Raw genomic sequence first — 19,974 nt, 5'->3', positions numbered from 1 at the left:
AATCTCAGAATGTCAAAAGTTTTTGATACCAAATCACAGCATGGCTTTTTCTATGGTGTTCCTCAAGGTCTTAGTGTCTTAATGTGGTGTTTTGGAGAGATTATTGAGTTTTTTATCAATTCTCGAGTGGTAAAAAATGTTTAAATTTCGCACCAAATCTGTGTAACAAATGGTATCAACCCAAAAATTGCTGCAAAAACTTATGAGACATAATCAAGCACAGGAATGGCCATCATATACTTCTGTCACTCTCTCTATTTATTTTAATTAATTAATTTGTTTATTTCTGATTCATGACTAGATCAACTTGACACACAGTGCTGTGCTGCATCTTAAATTAATCTTCAGGTTCCCAGCTTTCAGATGATGTACACCACTTCTATGTGACATCTACTGCTGACCTGCTATCTCTCCCTAAAGACCGCCTGTCCCCCCTAAAAAAGACAAAAATGGGTCTAGAAACGTGTCACTATTGTATATTCTCAAATATCCTCTATTCTAACACTGACATATTTTGAACAGATTTGTGAACCACAATATGAGAATTGTCAGAATGCAGTTACATGGAGTGATTATACATGTTATATGATCTCATGTCTGGACCAAGCCGTTTAGTTAAATACACACAAAACATTGTGGAAACACCCAACTCAAAAATAACTTCTTTAATAATGTAAAATAAAATAATCTTCTCAAGCCAGACAAAGAATTCAAGTTCATTTAATGTGACAACGATCCAACCCACGTTTTTAAACATATTAAAAAAAAAATGGCTCAGTCAGCTTTTAATTCATTAGTGGCATTATTCATTATGTCTTATTCAGGAATAAATATTCTAACAATTCAAATAACATCCACAAGTAACCTGAACTTTAAGAATTCTTACTCATTCAATAAAAGAAAAAGCTTTCATCATATAAAAACATGATAAACTGTAAAAAGATAAATACAGTACAAATCTTATGTCATCTGAAAGTGAAGCTCTATCAGGTCCATCACCGAATAAAATTTAAATTATGACATCAGCATCAATACAGCATTCAAGGAGGTTACCGTTGTGCAAATGATACAGAATTGACATGTTTTTCTTCCCCTTTATCACACCAGTATACAGTACTGGGTCCAAAAGTGTTGCTGTATAATTATAGCTTTTCAGTGCTTTACAGTGGGACTAAGATAGGTTATGGGTTCTCCCTTCTAACCTGTGATAATAAAACGTATTGTGGTAGAGCAACTTGAACTTTAAACCTTGAAAAGAACTAATAACCACTTGTGAAACCCCTCAGTTCATACTGCATTTAACAGCTGACCCCATTCACCCTAACCATATTAATGCAACACAAATGCTTCAAAACATAGTGTAAACTTTGCTGTATTTGATTGCAAAATAATCACCTTAAACTTCCACTGGAAGAGGCATCCCTTTAAGTGCATCGATCAGATGGCTCAGTGGTGAGGATAAAATACCTGGAAAAGAAGATACTTTTAGTGATTTGAAAAGGAAAAAGTAACTAAAAGACAATAACGCCTTGAAGCATGCACAATAAAGTGCTCCAGGGATGACGTATTTTTGTAGGCCAACCAGGAAGTTAGCATCGCCCTGGGTTCCCTCGACAAAAAGCCAATGGGATTTTTCCATTGGGGTTTCGGATTATTGCAGAAAATAAGTTCTGTGGCAAACAAGCATTTATGATACTTAGATAATTTCAGGAATGTATTTAAAAGAAGTGCTGGCACTAGATCTAAAAACACAAACTCACGTATCCACCAGATTGTGTTTGTGTGTAACGGGTTAACCTACCTTTACTTTAGTGTGTCGAGTGAGATGGAAGGCTTCCTCTGCCAGGTTTGAACTGAAGGACTCTTTGCCGTGACAGTCTGAACTGAGGCCATCTATAAGACTGGCTGTGCCTGCTGAGGTAGTGTTGTATCCACTGTCCACCTGAACACACACAAAAAGCAAATATTCAATTAGACAAACATACCAATATGAAATGACAAATAACAAATCATTCATTGAAGAGTAAGTTAGTAGCTCTTTAGTTTTGCCTGGATGAAATTGCTCACACACACCTGCATGCTGGAATCGTAGCGTATGCTGCTTCCCTCTGCCAGAAGAGATACAAACATATGAGAGTTCTCCGTTACTGACACATTGCCCATACGAGAGCTGGTCAGCTGTCCCGAAAGCCCTCCGCCTTCCTCCTCTTCATCCTCTATCCTCCCTTCTATCTCTGCCTCCTTGCCCTCCTCCATTTTCATGGGTTCCATAGGATCCAGGCTAACTCTCTCAGTGTCAGCGGGGTGAGCGTCGCAGGCCAGAGGTGAAGCTGGATCTAGCTCCATAGGGGGGAGAGAAGAGGACGAGGAGGAGGAGGAGGTGGGTGAGGAGAAGGGGAGTTGGTGCTCAGCCTCCTGGTTGTCTAGGAGCTTAGGGTTGAGGATCGGTGAGATGAGGGGAGGGGATGCCCAGCAGCGGACTCTGGGCCGGGGCTTGGGTCTGCCGTTGTGCTGGGGCTCATTGTGGCAATGGAGCTGGTGTGGGGAGCAGCTACGGATGGGAGAGCAACCCTCGACAAAAGGACTCACATTGCAGGGAGTGGCATGTGTGTCCAGCGGAGCACCGCGTGGAGTCAAATTGCTCGGCTGCTTCCTCTCAGCTAAAGAAAGAACACAGATTGAGAATCAGTTTGAAGAGAAACTTAGTTAACATCGCACTGATTTCGCACATATTTGCCCACTACCATGTTGATAAGAGTATTAAATACTTACATACTACATTTTGAACAGATAAATGATCTACCTGAGCATATGGGTGTGCGTGCTGCATGTGCAACAATAGGAGAAATTGTGGGGGAGACGAGGCCAGCAGGAGACGACCTATCAGGGAACATAGGACTGGTGATGCTGCCGAGGCTGCAGTCCCGGAAGCAGCCATGCTGGATGGGACTGGACGAGAACTGACCCTACAGTAAAGACAATGGACATACATTTTTGTTTAACAGTTTGAAGTTACGCTACTGCTTTTGAGAAGGACCGAAATCTGCAGTTCTCTAGCAAGAAAAGGATTAGTCAATTAACAGAAGAGGTATTACCGAAATAATTATCATTTTGCTTCCCTACACTTTTCTACTCACTGTCGAGGGAGTCGGAATCGACACGCCACAGGACAAAGGGGAGCAAAAGATAGACAATATAGCTTCTCCGTCAGAACTTGCAACCCCTCCTACAGCTCCATCTACTCGGTTTAGAGACGTCCTCTCCTGAGCGGCATGGCTTCTCTCTGGGCTTGGCGGGCTGGAGCTGTCAGAACCACTGTAAGTGCCCTGGCCATCGAGGAAGAGTTTTCGTCTTAGGGAGGAAGAACTGAGACTCTCCTGCACGGCATCACACGCTACCTCGTCGCGGTAATAATCCCCTGAGGAGAGGGAACAAACAGACAGATTAACATGGTGACTTGATAGTACAATGCTCTGTCATAACAGACTCTGTAGGCATCTATTAGAGACTTACCTAGTATTTTCTCCAAATCAAAAGCCAAAGGTAACGAAAGCGTTGTCTGACAACCAACTGTAAAAGAAACATAATAAAGATAGCTCAAAAACACGTTAGTAGATAGTGAAGGAAAGACAAAAGAGATGGAGCACTGTTTGTAGAAGTCAAACCCTCTCAAAGAACACACCGACCTGAGATCTTTTCTGGCTCCTCTGCAATCATTGAAGACTTGGAACCTACAAGTGCAAAAGACACAATACAGTAACATGAACATGAAATGCTTGAATGATGTATAAAACCACAATAAACAAAAATACAGGAAGGAAAATTACTAAATAATACTTTTAGGAGTTAAAAAGTAATATACACATTAAGATAAACTTACTTTTCATATACATCTGAGGGGCTTTACGGCTGTCTGGTGCTGCCCAGGGCGAGGGCACAATGGCTCCTTTGGTGAAAAACTTTATTGGGAAACAGACAAATGAATTACAAAATGAATAAACAAATCATTGATAAATGAACTTCTCTATCATTAAACAATGTGATTAGACGATTAGAATCCCATACCTGCTCAATTGCACTCTGACGCTTTTCCTCAATGTCAGAATCCATCCTAGATGTTTGGAAGAAAGGATTTGTGACTTAATAATACATTTATTTGCAGTAATAAATGTTATAAATTGTAAAGTGCTTTTCTAGAACCAAAGTAGCAGACAAAAACAAGAACATCAGGCATAAAAACACATAACATTGCAGGAAGCGACGGGGGCAGATGACAAGATTTCTAACAGCTGTTGTTAAAAGCATGTTGTTTGATGGTGATGAAAAGATGTGTTTTAAGAAGTTTCTTAAAGCTAAGGTGACTGGGTGCAATCATGAGCTTAACTTAAACTTTAAAACTTTATTAGAATCATCATATACATAAACTGTAGGTGCATTTGACCTCTGCATTTAATCCATCCTAAGCAGTTAGGAGCAGTGGGCTGCTCTGAAGCGCCCGGGGAGCAACTTGGGGTTCAGTGTCTTGCTCAAGGACACTTTGACATGCAGACAGTAGGAGCCGGGGATCGAATCGCCAACCCTGTGCTTAAAGGACGACCCGCTCAACCCACTGAGCTACAGCCACCCCGTTTTTCAGGCAGAGTATCTCAGAGTCGGGGGGGCACTGCAGCAGAACGCTCTGTTGCCCATAGTTTTCAGCTGAATGAGGTCACAGAGATAATGGGGCGCAGATCCATGAGCAGCTTTGTAGGTTAACGTTAGGACTTTGTACTCAATGCGGGAGGGAACATGAAGTAAGAAGAAAAATTGGAGTTATATGTTGATGTGGGGACGTGCATGTGAGAACTCCCTGCCAGTGCCATCTTTGACTTGCTCTCTGCATTTCATACATCAGGATGGGCTTACCTCTTCAAGCAAGTTCAATTTTGTCACAATGTCATCCTTTATAAGCTGCATATCTACCAGGACTACTGTGTTTCAGTACATACCTTGTCTGGCTGAGGTAAAAAGACTGTCGTTGGATTTCCTCTTGGTCTATGTGTACTGGGAGCAGACTGGCCATTTCATCAATAGACCAGTTAAACTTGGGTGGAGTCTGAGGGAGAGACAGATGAGGAAGTGAATAAAAGACTATAAATCTATATAATACTCTAAATCTACTGTTACGGATATGTGCAATAACATATGCTGATCACTCTGTGCAATAATTATATGATGCTGTGCAATAATTATATAATTATCTGACCGACACTTTGTGCAATAATCTGGCAAAACTGTCATCTCATCAATATACATATTGTATTTATTATATATCCCTCTCTTTTATTATATTATCTTTTCATTAGCACCTATGGGATTTTCACAATCTAATTTCATTGTACTACACAATGACAATAAAGGGCTTGAATCTTGAATCTACATATCATCAGTAGAGCCAAACATGTGGACATTAAACAGCATTTATATATATATGCCGCAAGAGATGTGTCACCTAGTAGTAGGTCTAAGGACTCTTTGTTGCTCCCTCGATGTCTTCAGCGTGTTTGAGTTACCCTGCACTATATTCATTTTTAACAGTCTCTTCTGCACTATATTCACTTTTTTTATAGTCGTGTATCACAGCTGTTACCCTGCACTATATTCAGTTTTAACAGTTTTCTTCATCTCCTTGTATTTTTATATCTGGTATATTTGTTTTTGTACTTTGCACTACTAACTTTTTTACTGCCTTTTTACTAACATGTTTTGCACTATGGAACTGTGATGCTGGAAACTTGAATTTCCCTCGGGATCAATAAAGTTACTATCTATCTATCTATCTACTGTATATATCTAGTATCTAGTGTATCTATCTACCTATCTATCTATCTATACATCTAACTATCTATCTACTGTATCTATCTCCTGTATCTATCTATCTATCTATCTAGTAGTAGGTCTAAAAGGTGCGAGGTGTGTTCAAACTCACAGCTTTACAAGGCTTGGACTTGAAGACAGATGGGCTTGGCACCAGGGTTTCCCGGAGGTGGTGGTAGTCATTAGGACTCTCAAAGGGGTTTCTGATTGAAGGTCTGCCTGGAGTCTCTGGAGTGATCTCTGACGTTAGCTCAACATGGTCCATCATCTTAGCTGTGGAAGGAAAAGGGAAAAGGACATTTCAGACACACACCTGACACAAAGCCACTCAAACCACAGCCTATATGTTGTTGTATAGTGAGTCAACATGTTTAGTTTGGTACATTTAGCTGCATCACTTTGACTGTTTCTATAGCAGTAAGAACATTAGCCTTGGACGGAAGCAGTTAGCTAGCTACTACTTTCCTCCTGTCCTCTTTCTTAACACACTTTACTCACAAAATAAAAGGTACATTTGATTACTAACCATATAACGCTCTTCTGCTGGTACTTACAAGTGTTAATGAGCCAGGACTGTGAACACACGGCTAGAAAACAATCGTCATTGAAGAGTTGGCAAACAATTTAGCCCCGAGAGGTTTCAAACGTTTATTTCAATTTCGCCCATCAGAGCCAGCAGCCAATAGGAACGCTGCCGGAAGTTACTGGGGACCAATCAGTGAAGACGTGACGTCACTTCCGCTTACAGTGCTAGAGTTTCATGAGCTAGTGTAGCAGCTAACCAGCTAGCTCAGCTGCTAATATTACACTTTTATTGTTAAGCGTTTTATAATTTTTTGGAGAGATTGTGTGTGTAGAATGAAAACAAAACGTTTAACGACTGGCTGAACTGTACTTGTAGATATTGTGTCGCACCAGAGAGCTTCTTTAAGTCTTATTTATTAGCCACCTGCTAGCTAGCTAGCTGTATTCAGTCTACACATCATGGCAAGTGCAGCTAATGCAAACCTTCATGCAGTCCGCGAGACCATGGACGGTAAATATATACATTTAATACACATGCAGGAGTTTGTGTGATTGTAAAATAACCCTTAAATTCAGTTGCAAATAAACTGTCTGTTTTGCTAACCCCTAGCTAGTTTGTAATGATAACACATTGCATAGGACCTAGTTCAGGGGTCAGCAACCTGCCTCTCTGCAACCTGCCTCTCTGCAACCTGCCTCTCTCCAGCTCCTCTCCTGTGCATTTATAAACATGGAAATTAATAACTGTTTTTTGTTTACATTTTCATTTTTATTTATCATTGTTGTAGGTATATGGTACGACGGAGTATTAGGGCCACATTGGGGAAAAAATAAATACATCTGAGATTACGAGAATAAAGTCATAAGTTTATGAGAATAAAGTCAGAATTTTAAGAGAAAAAAGTCATATTATAAAGTAGTCATTCTACGTGTTATTTTCTTATTTTCTCTTAAACTTCTGACTTTATTCTCATTGTGAAAATAAAGTCATAGTATTATGAGAATAAAGTCAGAAGTTTATGAGAAAAAAGTCAGAAGTTTAAGAGAAAAAAGTCGTAGCATTATGAGAATAAAGTCATAATATTATAAAGTAGTCATTCTACGTGTTATTTTCTTATTTTCTCGTAATATTACGACTTTTTTCTCGTAAAGTTAGGACTTTTTTCCCGTAATATTAAGACTACAAAAAGTTGTAATATTATGACTTTATTCTGGAAATCTCCTATTTGTTTCCCCTCAATGTGGCCCTAATACTCCGTAGTACATTTGCTCTGTGGCCCTCACTGCATTAGACTTATATACTATATACTTAGACTATAAACTGTGTTACCTTCATCACAATGCTCAAATGTTTTCCAGCTCCAGACAGTTTTTTGTTTTTTTTTGCCTAAAATGTCTCTTTTGATAGTAAAGGTTGCTGACCCCTGACCTAGGGTAACATGTCACTTTCTTCCTCCAACAGTGCTACTGGAGATCTCCAGGTTGCTGAACACAGGTTTGGACATGGAGTCTTTGTCCATATGTGTGAGACTGTGTGAGCAGGGCATCAACCCAGAAGCTTTGTCTGCAGTCATCAAAGAGCTGCGTAAAGCTTCTGAAACCCTGAAGGTACAGAAACAGGCTCCCAAAGAGCTAACCTTTTCATATCATTCAAGAGAAAATGTTTGTTTGTTGAGGGTTTAAGTCCCAGTCCCATTGTTTACCAACACTAGTGATGTCAAATGTCAAAGTGAGATTACCAGACCTCAATGTGGTGTCCTACAATGTCTAAGTCCAAAAACATCCTCAGTTTGCAATGATATAATATGGAGAAAAGCAGCAAATCATTACAATTTAGAATCTGTAACCAGTGTGTTGTGAAGTTTTTGCTATTGAATAAATTAAATTGTCATACATTTTCTATTGGTCAACTAATCAATTAATCAACCAATAGTTTCAGCACCCATTCAGATGTTGAATGTATGTCAATACAACAGCCACCAGCATTGAAATCTAGTGTAGTGTCAAAGTGGAAACTGAGATACCTACAGCTGCTATCTACATCATGGTTTTGGTGTCACAAATTAGATATCTTCTGAAAAAGAAAATAGTTACAGGACTAATATGTAATATATTTACTGTAATAAATCATAAAATGACCATGAAATGTCATCAGAGATTAAGGACAGGTCTAGAAGGTAACTCTCAAATTGCGAAAATGACACTGGAGGAATGGATGGGCCACAGTCCTGTATTTTAAATTTGGACTGCTGTCACTCATTTAAAACACTAGCTGTCAGTTCTACATATTGTTCATTTAACAAAGCCATTAGATGTGAATGTTTCAGTGAAGTGGTCTTGATTCATGAGGTATTTGGTCGATTATCCCCCAAAAATTTGACATTTCTGTCTGGATATTCTATCCATAAACAGTTGATTTTCCAGCAAATGTATTATAACACAATATAAAATTCCACATAGATAATAGTAGTCTATCCATATCTCTCCCTCCCAAGGTGACATCATTTTTGTTTTGTTTGGACTGTTGAATTTAGCCTCCTTTTTCATGTCGCAACCTGTCAAATGTTTTCCACGAGCATATGCACTCATGAACCATAACTAAATTTTCCTGCTAAACAAAATGGCAAGATACAATTTGGGATATGGGGCTTGCATCTTGTGACTAAATCATGAACATTCCTGTCACTATTGAGGACATCTGGTAATAGGAAAATGTATTGTCATCCAGGCAAGACATTTGTCATCACAGAGAGCCTGAAAAAAAAGTAAAATATTCACATATTATATATACACATATGTTGTATATAAGTAATCATGATGATGCATCACTTCTACTTTATTTTTTCTTTTCTTTCAGGCTTCTGAAAACTGCACTAACTGAAGTTGCCATCTGATCTCCTCAGTTTGAACTTTAATGGGATCATGCCCTGTTCCTGGATCTGTAGCTACGATGGGCTCTCCAGCCAATCACACTTGCCTGTGTGTTGGCACTCTGTCCTCTGCGTCTCCCCGGCGACGGTTCCTGTTCTGTGCTTTGACATGTGTCTTGAGTTTTTGTGTGGAGGTATATCAACCTCAGTCCTCTTCCTGAACACAAGTCTTCTCTCGGCACAAGGGCGTGCTCGGCCATTCTGCCTCAGATTCGCTTGCAAGTTTCTCCTACAGCCATTTGTAAAGTATTGGCTTTGACATCCTGCCTTAATTTAAGAGCATACTTCTAACTTGTGTTGCACTTTTCATGAGGAAATGTTTTTATGATGTTTTGAAGTATATCATTATGAATTGTTTTTAACTTTATGTAAGCATAATGCATTTTTTCAACTTAATTATTTTGGCATTTCCATTGTCCGTTAAACCATCAATGATGGAACAAAATCTAAATTAAAATGTTACAGTAAACGGCCACAAGGTGGTGCTGTGTCATTATTATTCTTATCTGAGGCGCAGGTATACAGTACATTGGGTGTTACGTTCTAACTGCAAGTTTCCAGTCTCATAGTTTACCTGATGTTCAACCCCTTACCATTCCGCCCTCTTTTTTTTTAGACTGGTAGGGGTGGGGGACAAGAGATGTTCAGGGGTAGATAAATAATCAACAGTAAATGCCACATAGAAGTGGTGTATATCATCTGAAAGCTGAGAACCTGAAGATTAATTTGAGACCAGCACTGTGTCAAGTTGTTCTAGTCATAAATCAGAAATATGAAATGAATGAATGAATTAAAATAAATTGTGAAAGTGTATAAGGGCTTAGAACATAAGTATATATGATGACCATTCCCATGCTCACTTACAGTATGTATCATAAGTTGTTGCAGCAATTTTAGGGTTGATACCATTAGACAGATTTGGTGCTAAATTTAACTAGGAACACCATAGAAAAAGCCATGCCGTGATTTGGTATCAAAAACTTTTGAAGTTTTGAGATTTCTGCAAGAATTGCATTTTTCGTCGATTGGATGGCGAGGACTTCTGTTCTGGAAAACTGCTCAGAAACCCCCTTATTGTCAATCTACCTAGGAAAGCCATCCATCCTCTGAGGTCTCTAGTTTGTGGTTGTAAAGTTCCATGAGTTGTGGGATTAACATCATCACACATGAATACAATTGGGCTCATTGGATCCACAAAAGTCTCACTTTTACAGTGATACCCAATTTATGTAATTCCAAGACTGTTTATTGACCCCAGTATGCAGAAATACTCAAACACCATTTTAAAATAGGCGAAAATAACACATTTGTACTGCATTAAAAAAAACTGTGAACATGTGATTATCATAAAGTGGGCATGTCTGTAAAGGGGAGACTCGTGGGTACCCATAGAACCCATTTTCATTCACATATCTTGAGGTCAGAGGTCAAGGGACCCCTTTGAAAATGGCCATGCCAGTTTTTCCTCACCAACAATCTAGCATAACGTGGTTGTTAACAATGGATTCCTAATGTTTTGTAGTTTCATATGATATCAGTATCTTCCTTCTACTTAAGATTAGTAGGAGGGTTAAGAGCAATTAAAAACTGATTTTATGAGGTACTTTTTTTGACATTTTCCCTATTTATTTACCATGACGTCTTTTTCTGTGTTGCCTTGATCCCATTGTAGAATATAGCAAAGCATTTTTCCCCAGTGATGTAATTCCTACAGCCTTTCAAATGGGACCTGAAATTTTCTGAAGGATTTTTTTACAAAGGAAATGATCTTTCCTGTCACACTACTAGGTGAAAGGGACAAAGATACAAACACAGACCATGCAGGGGGTGATCACATCAACGTGTACAAAAGAGAAGACATGAACAAGGGTCATTCTTTACAGCAGGATGTCCTGTTGAACTGAAATCTTACCCCCTTTGTGTCTGTACTTTATCCACACACAAAAAAGAGATTTATTGCAAACTTGACAAAAAAAAAAACATCTTTGATCAACCACAAATGAAGCCCCTACATCATGTGTCCAACCACACAGAGCATTGTTTTTGTTTCTCCACCGTCTGTGAAATAGCTCTATTCATCTTGGAGACGAGGGGAAAATGCTGAGAGCACAAAACATTCCTCCACAGGGCAATATACAGGCTAGAAGCGACCTCTCATCCGAAAGGGCTTGAATCAGTAGCTTTTGAATGTGTGTGTGTGTCCCTATGTGTGTGTGAGAGTTTAGGTGTTCATGCAGCGCTGTAGATGTCTACAAATGAGTAGCCCCTAAGCCATCTGACAGTCACGCCTCACCCCTCACAGGCACACCACGGAGAAACCCAGCGAGTGAGCAGGGGAGCGTGTGTGTGTGTGTAAGCATTTCTGTCTTCCTCTGCTTTGTCTCGCCATCTTGAGTGACAGGCCGCGAGTCTAAATCTCTGTACCGCCGCTTTGATCTCTTAACACAGTATCTCCCTGTTCCTCAATACCAGCATCGTGTTAGCCAAGTATGAGAGGCATACAGATATGGCTCTCCTTGATAGCTCGAGAGCCTAAAACAACCCCTGGCCTCCGTGGGGGGTGAGCTGCAGGAGATGTTGACGGACCCACATTGAGAATGCTTTTCTTTTACAAAGAGTTATGCACGGCTTGATTGGCTACTGTGGGCGTGGGACTCGGGATGCATTGCTCTCTGTTTGATGTGTTTGAAGGGTTCCTCCCGATACTAGCCAGCTACTTTGATCTCTGTAAAACAAAATATTCTCAAATCCCATAGTCCTGACTGAGAGATTAGCGTCCATATATGCATAAACATCTAAGAGGTGTTCAACTAGGCCACTGGTCAGGTCACATGACTGTATAAAGGCAAGGCAGGTCCTCACATCTGAACTTCTAAAGGTGTTTATGTTTGTATGTCTGATAATTATCCGGGCTGAGGATTATTATTTTCTGATAAATGAGGGCAGTCTCATTTAAAAGTGAAAGATTACGGTTCAGGTGTGCGCAATGGATATTAGAAAAATAATTAGAGTGGACTGATTAGATTATGCATAAGAAAAGACGGTCTGTTGATGTTTGTACATAACTAAATTACAAACATCATGAAAACAACCACAGTGGAGAGTAGAAGGAGAGTTTAACCAAAAGTCAAAGATCTCTATGTGCACAGTTATATTTAGGTCACTAATTACCATCAGCCATAAACAGGTAGGACTAATGGTCTCCCTGCAGAGACAGGGCTTTGTTTCTTATGTCCATTTCATTGCAAATTATATGATAATGTCAGGGATAGAATTTTAAGTTATAAGACTTTATTTCTGATGAAATCTTCTGGTTGGATGATAATTAAAAAAAAAAAAAAAAACTTGTGTTTTAAGAAGGGAACTTTTTTTGAGGGCGATTTTAAGTTCTCTGTTTTGTTTGTTTGTTTGCCCACTTAGGCTTCTTTTTTTTCTTTGTCTCATGTTATTTAAAGCAAGGGTAGGCAGAACGTATTTGGCATCATTGGGCAAAAGTTCCATAATAACCTTTCAGCGTATTGTAATTCAAGTGTTCTGAGAGAAAACTGGACTTCTGCACCTCCTCATGGCTCTGTTTTCAGGCTTTAGATAATCTAGCCCGTGACGGGAGGCTTTGGCCAATCACAGGTCATTTCAGAGAGAGAGAGAGAGCGTTCCTATCGGCTGTTCATTCAACGGAGGCAGCTGTCAATCACTCGCAAAATCCGATAATATGGTCAAACTAGGCAGCGCTGATCAAATATGAATGGTGGGCGGTGCTTGGTATTTCCTCAACTGATCTCAACATGGCTGCCGGGTCACAAACTTTCTCATTTTACAGCTAAGTAGCACACAAATTTTTTTTTCTGAAACATTTCACGTGAGAAATAGGCATTACAGTAACAGAATATTAATTCATATTTGATCAGCGCTGCCTAGTTTGACCGTTTGAATTGGAGTTTGTGAGTGATTGACAGCTGCTCAGAGACGGCAAGGCTCCAGCTCGGCTCTGATTGGTTGATTTCCTCCGGTCTGTGAAATCTTGCAGATGCCATTAGGAGCACCGGAGGACACAGCGGCAAATTATTTTCTTTAGATTATGTCTCATGCACTACCGTCAGGATATAGTGACCGTTTTATAAAAATAACTTTTTTTAATCATATTTGCTCCAATTCTACCTACTGCTGCTTTAAGTGTGTGCATATCTGTGAAGTCAAAGCCAAATTTCCATGCAAGTGGAAAATAAAGACGTCTGTTCTATCCTATGTTTCACTAACTGTATTTTTATTATCTTATAAATCCATGTGGGGGTCACTGGGCTGGGAACTTGTATGTGCATGACACACAAAGAATATTTACTCATGTACTGAGTACAATTCAGAAGTACTTTAACTCTACTTCCGTATTTTAATTGTGCTACTTTATATTTCTACACCACTATATTTCAGAGGGGAACTGTTTACTCCACTACATGTATCTGACAGCTGTAGTTACTTCGCTGTTCAAGAGTTTAAAACACTGTAATATGCATATAAAATACGATGGATCGTTATACACTAGATTTAACCACAGTGTGTAAAATAAGTGGAATTAGCTTCACAGCGGCCAGCTTTGACTTTAACAGCTTTAACTTTAGCTTTAACAGACCATGCAGCTTTAATTTGTAGGAGGGAGGTTGCGTTATTTCTTCTTTCAAAGGTTACATAGTAGGGGAGAGCGGGGTCGGTTGGGACAGGAGGAGAGTGCCATTCACCTTGCTCATAGTCATCCACACCCTCTCAACTTTCAACCTGTAAGTGGAGACTTTCTGACTATTCCTCACATTTTATTCATAGTTTTGAAATATACAGCATGTAAGTAAATTTTTGTCTCTTTTGTTATTTTTCTTCTACAATATTGTTTTAGTTATGCCACATAATAAAAAACGTATTGTTGGAGAGCTTATTTTCTGGCCTATCAGTTGATGCTAGTGTTAGCGGTCAGATTTTTGTTGGTAGCTATATGAGTCCAAAGTGTGTCCATACCTCAGTAATTTATGAAAATATAATCATTTTAAAAATGTTTTCTTTTTCTCAAAGAAATTTGTGAACAAGTGACATTGTACATATAAGGTCTTCAAATTTAGACTGCATTTTTTCAATTACATTTTTTTTTTTTTTTAGCCCAGAACAAGGTGCCCCAACTGTCCCAGGACAATGCACTCCTTATACATTTAACAAAATAGTGCCTTTCACATTTGGGTTGGGCTCCAAAAAACTTGATATGTTGTCAACAGACACTTGTATCTGTTCAGGGATCAAATACATTTCATTACTGTTCAAGCAGTCTGTGAGTAGTGGAAGGTTATTTGGTGTCGATACAAAAGTGTACCAACCGATCCCGCTCTCCCCTTCTGCTAAGTGAAAGTTTGAAGGCAGGACTGGATTTTTGCATGGTGGTATTTCTACTTTTAATTAAGAAAAGAATGTGAATACTTCTACTACTGACAATAAATGACTAACTATCTAACTAAATAGATAGTAGCATATTCTTAATGCCCTGAGACTCATTTAAAGCCGTGTATATCCTGAAGAGATTATATACTTATATAGGTATTCTGGCCCTGCAGTGATTTATTAATATTTCTGTAACTGATGGAGCCTGTCTGGCCCTCATCCTTCACTAACGTGAAGCTCCACTGACTGTATTTGCCCTGAGAGGAGAGGAGCTCTGTGACCTTGTTAGATCTCACCCCGACACACCACCCTCGATTGCGGGCCACACTTTAACACCGTAAGATTATACTATTTAGGTCCCAATTAAATTCACAGCAAGGATATTGGACCATAAACTCTTTAAAGGATCGTTAACAATCATTAGACAGGATAATGGCATGGCAATCAAAATATGTAAAAAAAAAAAAAAAAAACTTCCAAAGTCTTTTAGTGACTTTGTTATTTTTGGACATTTTCCAAGCTGATTAATGTAGAATTGATTGATTTACAGTTGTAATTAGCCATCTTCTGCATAGATGCATAATAATCATATATCTCCCTGCTTGTTTTAAAGTATTAATTGGTTTCATTAACAAAAGCAGTTAATTGAATAACAATTAACAAAGTTGGGCGATGGCATCGGCGCAGCGCGTGCAAACTCCCTTGTGTTTTCCCTACGATGATGATAATGAAACCACCTTTTTATCAGATTGGAATTTTGTGTGTTGGACTATGTAATGACTAATATGATATTGGGCTTATTAGTTTATTCGAGTGGCTCACTGGGGCGTTAAGCTGGTGTTGAGCACGTCTTGTTAACAGGTAGGCACCATATGCTGCCTTAATCAGACATTGGAATCACATTTGGTTGTTAAATTGTCTTCCAATAAAAGCAGGTAGTAAAACAACTCGAGTTAATGCAATTTGAGGCGAGTTTGGGTGAAGGGAACAGCTGTTCGTGTTTGTTGAATTGTTTTAACATTCCCTCTCTTGTTTTCTTCTTTTTTTAAAGGTTTAACTCCAACAGCCTGTTTGTTCTCCAACTTTTCTTGTAGAAAATAGAGATGGAGGGTGGACTAGCTGTCCACTCTCCTTAAAAGAAGACAATGCCAGGCATATTGTAGTGACAGCTTGCATTGTGTGTGTCTGCGTGTGTGTGTTCAAGAGAAAGAGAGGGAGAGAAGAGACAGGAGAGAGAGCATGTGTGTGTTAGAAAAACAGAAAAATAGAGAATGTGTGAGTGCGTGTGTGTGCATGTGTGTTGCAGTGACAGCTTGTATTCTCCGTGATTAATGATGTGCTGTGTGACTTGATAAGTGCTTCGGAGGACCAACGCTTGTTTCAATTAGACCTTGTGAAGGTCGCGACGCCGCGCCGGCCTCTCATTATCATATCCATAATCAATCCACATTATCATAGGGGAATGTGGAATGGATGTGTGATATCTTGGTCATACACACACATTCAGAGATGAGCACACACACACACTCAGACACCTAATCACATACCAAAACACGATGACACACACTCTCACTCACAAGAGCACACACACACACACACACACACACCCTTCACTCCAAGTTGATTTGAACCATAACAGTGGCTGTCGGAACGGATTGTCTGTTCAGATTAAGAGTGTGTTTCTGAGAATTAAGCAGCGTTGATGGTGGTGGCATTTCAGATCCCCTCCGCAGACACAAATGCCAAAACATCATTCTGTCATCCCCTCCTTCTCTCTCTCACACAGCCACATATACAGCCACACTCGCACGCACACACTTAACCGGGACCCTGGGGCATTTTTAATAGAGGCGAAGTGATTCGTATGTTTTTACTCCTCTAATGAGAACAGATTGAGTGGTATTTACACTTCATCGGCTGATCTAACCACCTACACATTTCCCTCATGCTTCTGCTGCTCACTGGCCAAAACAGACATGTGGAAAGGACCAGAGCTTGGCTTTCAAACAGCGACACAACATGAGCTTTATCTTTGTCTCTTTGGCTCATGAAGGCGCATACGGCAAGATATGAACTGTTAAAACAGGAAAACTGTATTTAGTTTCTTTAAGGAGGCTGTGTGTATTTGTCTCAGACAGTAAAAACGGTAAGGAAAAGGTGCATGAAAGCAGATTCAAATGGTCCAGGGCGGCTACTCCCTTGGGATCTGACTGTTGTTTCGGTGAATCTTTAATTTAATCAGTAAGTCCACCTGAAATCGAAACATACAAAAAATGGCAAACACAAGCTAGGTCACCTATTTCCTCCAAAAACATTCAAACAACAAACCAATTTCAAAACACAACAGCTATCGGTCTGACGATGGATCATTGTTTAGAGTCCGAATAGCAGCTTGAGTTCATGGATGTAAAACGAGAACTGGATACAGCATCGGAGGCGGGCCCTGTTCATTCCTATGAAAGTTGCTCAGTGGCGCTAGAAAAAAAAGCTAGACTTCCAGGTATAAAATGACCCAGATCTCCCTGCAATCTTCCGCATCCATTGAATGGAGGAAGGGAAATAACTCTGGATTCGGCTATTAGTGCATTTTACAACTTTCAGGACCTAATGACTTAAATAAGGATTATTTAAGTGTTCGTACTGGAAAGTTGATTTACCTAAAAAAAAATATCCGCTGAGTTACAGACGTCTCTTTCCCAATGAATGTTTATGGGGAAAACTTCTTGGGCCCAAAGGCATCACGTGACGGACACGGAAGTTGTAATTCCACCACTATGTAAAATTTGCTTCAAAGCCTGGTGCTCTTCCTTGGGGCTGGCTTGAGATGCGAGGCTGGAGTTGAAGTTCAAAGACGATGTGCATGACCGTATTGTTCCACAAGTAGCCAGTTTACAAGCTAATTTCAAACCAATAAAAAACGTAAACATCATCAGATGATTGCAGGTGGGTTCAGAGATTGCGTTCCGCCTCTTTTGCTCTCCACACGGACTGTTTACCTGCAGTCAACCAAACTTGTTCGAGTGTGATTGGCTGTGGTAGCCACCTGTCAATCACAAGGTAGCCACACCCTAAAGCATACCCTGCTTTATGGTCTATTTGACTCTAAATTAGACCATAATTTACTAAATGAACATCATGCTGTATTGAAAAAGACCTGAAACTAGTGATTGAGACCATAAACTCATGTTTACAATGTTTACTGAAGTAATAAATCAAGAGAGAAGTAGGCTCATTTTCTCATTGACTTCTATACAATCCGACTTCTTTCTGTAACCAGAGGAGTCGCCCCCTGCTGGCTATTAGAAATAATGCATGTTTAAGGCACTTTCGCTTTGGCTTCACTTCTCAGACCATGGATTTACTCACTGGTTACACAGAAACGTCTGAGAAGCCGTCATTGATGACTGTGTGGAAAAGGGCAGGCACTTTCAAAAAATACTTGGCAGGTGATTGGCTGAACCATCTGTCGATCAAACTCTTGCCCAAGCCAGTGTGGAGAAGTGCGGAAACATTATGTGATCTTGTGATATCGCAAGAATCCAGCTGTTGTGCAAGGTAAGTAATCCCCAAGACGTGTAAAATCAGTGGAGTTTCTTTAATATTACACAGTTCAAGTATGAATATGTTTCTTTCTTCTCCTCTGCATGGTACACTGTCATTTTATAGCCTACGTCAGTAACTGGAGAGAATTAGTAAGTATCGGTTCATTGTTTCATTTCATGGGAGTTTAAGCACAATAGCTGCTGTAGGAATTAAACCTGTGACCTTCCTGTTGTGAGACAAAGTCACTTCCCACCAGGGCATCCTGCAACCTAGTGCTAACAGGGTTCACTTAAAACACAGGTTGCTTAGCAGACCGTGGATGAATGAACTAAAATGAAAAATTAAACCAAACATTTTAGGTTATAATCACAGGTCATTTCTTTAGGCTGACATATTACTCATCGGGTCCTTGGTCTTGTCACCCATTGTAGGCTAACTGGGTTCATATCATTAAATCTATTATCAGATGTCGCCACAAGCCTAAAAAGTCGCAGCGCACTGCAGCCTAGAAGGTGAAAAACTGAACGTTTTATATTAAACACTTAAAGGTGGGAATTTACTACATGAATCAGCTGTGCTTAACACTGATGGCTTTATCGGTGTATTTTCTACAGATGGAGAAAGAGTCGTGACATTTCTTTTTGGCAAGGAAAAGGCCATACTCAGCAGGAGTTATCAAAGGCAAAAAGTAAAAAGTTCGAGTTAGCTATCTCTCTCTCTCTCTCTCCCTCTCTCTCTCTCTCTCTCTCTCTCCCCCTGGAGATACTCATGTTAAGCATAATTAAGCAGATTTGATTAGCATCAAGCCTGGCTTCCTCTCTTGACTTTTAATGAATGTAAATCTACCATCTACATCCTAAAGATTAATTTCTGCCAATTAAAAAACACAAGAGGGCTTATTGGAGAGAGAGAGGGAGGGGTTTGGGGGGGTTGGGAGGAAAAGAGTGTTAAAGTCCTTTGAGTTGGAGTACAGTCGGAGTTTTATCCTCTTCCCCCTTGTCTTATGGTGAGATGGTCTCTGGAGATCTGTGTCTCTCTCTCCCTCACGACCAAGATCATTATCAGCACAATGTTCCGTGAAAGCCACTTTGAAAAGGACTGCGAGCTCCATATGTAAATGATGGCAGCGTGTGTGTGTGTGTGTGTGTGTGTGTGTGTGTGTGTGTATAGACTGGATGAGGAAACAGTACAGAGAACAGGTAAAGGGGGTCAATTTGTCAAGACAAGGTTATTGCCCCCCTTATGAGCTTTTGTACAGTCCCTCGTCTCTCTGGTTAGACTCTTTTTTTTTGGATCCTTTCGATTCAAATTCAGATTCAGATGTTGATTTGAGATCATGACGGCACAAACAACATAATGATGGCGAAAAATGGCGCCTGGCAGGAATGAGGTGCAACATAAATTATTTTGACTTTATATCAATTAATGTCCAATTTAAACGCTTGTTTCTGATAAATTGAACATAAACATCACACCCTGACATACCTCAGAGTTTATGGGACGGCTTCCCGCATGTGGGGGGTACAAAATAATAATAATAATAATAATAATAATATTAAGAAATGCTGGTGGACACCCTTCCTCATTTTCTGCATTGAGGTCACACATGAACAAATAAAGTAAGTAAGAAAGAAAGAAAGAAAGAAAGAAAGAAAGAAAGAAAGAAAGACAGATAGAAACTTTTCACCCCTGTAACTCTCTTTCT

General features: G+C 39.7%; 2 protein-coding genes across 4 annotated transcripts; one reads left to right on the top strand and one right to left on the bottom strand.

Moving 5' to 3' along the window:
• Positions 1 to 704: 704 nt before the first annotated feature.
• bora (bora aurora kinase A activator) lies at positions 705 to 6,567 on the bottom strand. Of its 3 annotated transcripts, none has more exons than XM_074646255.1 (12): positions 6,411 to 6,567; positions 5,969 to 6,129; positions 4,989 to 5,095; positions 4,066 to 4,111; positions 3,881 to 3,959; positions 3,687 to 3,731; positions 3,514 to 3,570; positions 3,138 to 3,418; positions 2,804 to 2,966; positions 2,074 to 2,660; positions 1,802 to 1,942; positions 705 to 1,467 (listed from the first exon to the last, which is right to left on the bottom strand). In XM_074646255.1, exons 2-12 carry the CDS (start codon positions 6,122 to 6,124, stop codon positions 1,447 to 1,449), a joined length of 1,683 nt encoding a protein of 560 aa, XP_074502356.1. In that variant the 5' UTR covers positions 6,125 to 6,129; positions 6,411 to 6,567; the 3' UTR covers positions 705 to 1,446. The 3 variants fall into 3 exon arrangements, with proteins under 3 accessions (XP_074502356.1, XP_074502357.1, XP_074502358.1); XM_074646256.1 differs by having other exon boundaries at positions 6,383 to 6,477; XM_074646257.1 differs by lacking the exon at positions 6,411 to 6,567 and adding an exon at positions 6,255 to 6,353.
• Positions 6,551 to 9,789, top strand: mzt1 (mitotic spindle organizing protein 1). The gene is made up of 3 exons (XM_074646258.1): positions 6,551 to 6,892; positions 7,844 to 7,989; positions 9,239 to 9,789. Exons 1-3 carry the CDS (start codon positions 6,841 to 6,843, stop codon positions 9,260 to 9,262), a joined length of 222 nt encoding a protein of 73 aa, XP_074502359.1. The 5' UTR covers positions 6,551 to 6,840; the 3' UTR covers positions 9,263 to 9,789.
• Positions 9,790 to 19,974: the final 10,185 nt, after the last annotated feature.

Source organism: Sebastes fasciatus, chromosome 9, assembly GCF_043250625.1.
Source record: "Sebastes fasciatus isolate fSebFas1 chromosome 9, fSebFas1.pri, whole genome shotgun sequence".
NCBI classification, from domain to species: Eukaryota; Metazoa; Chordata; class Actinopteri; order Perciformes; family Sebastidae; genus Sebastes; species Sebastes fasciatus.
Note: the sequence above shows the minus strand (reverse complement) of the source record. Positions and strands in the feature narration are given on the sequence as shown.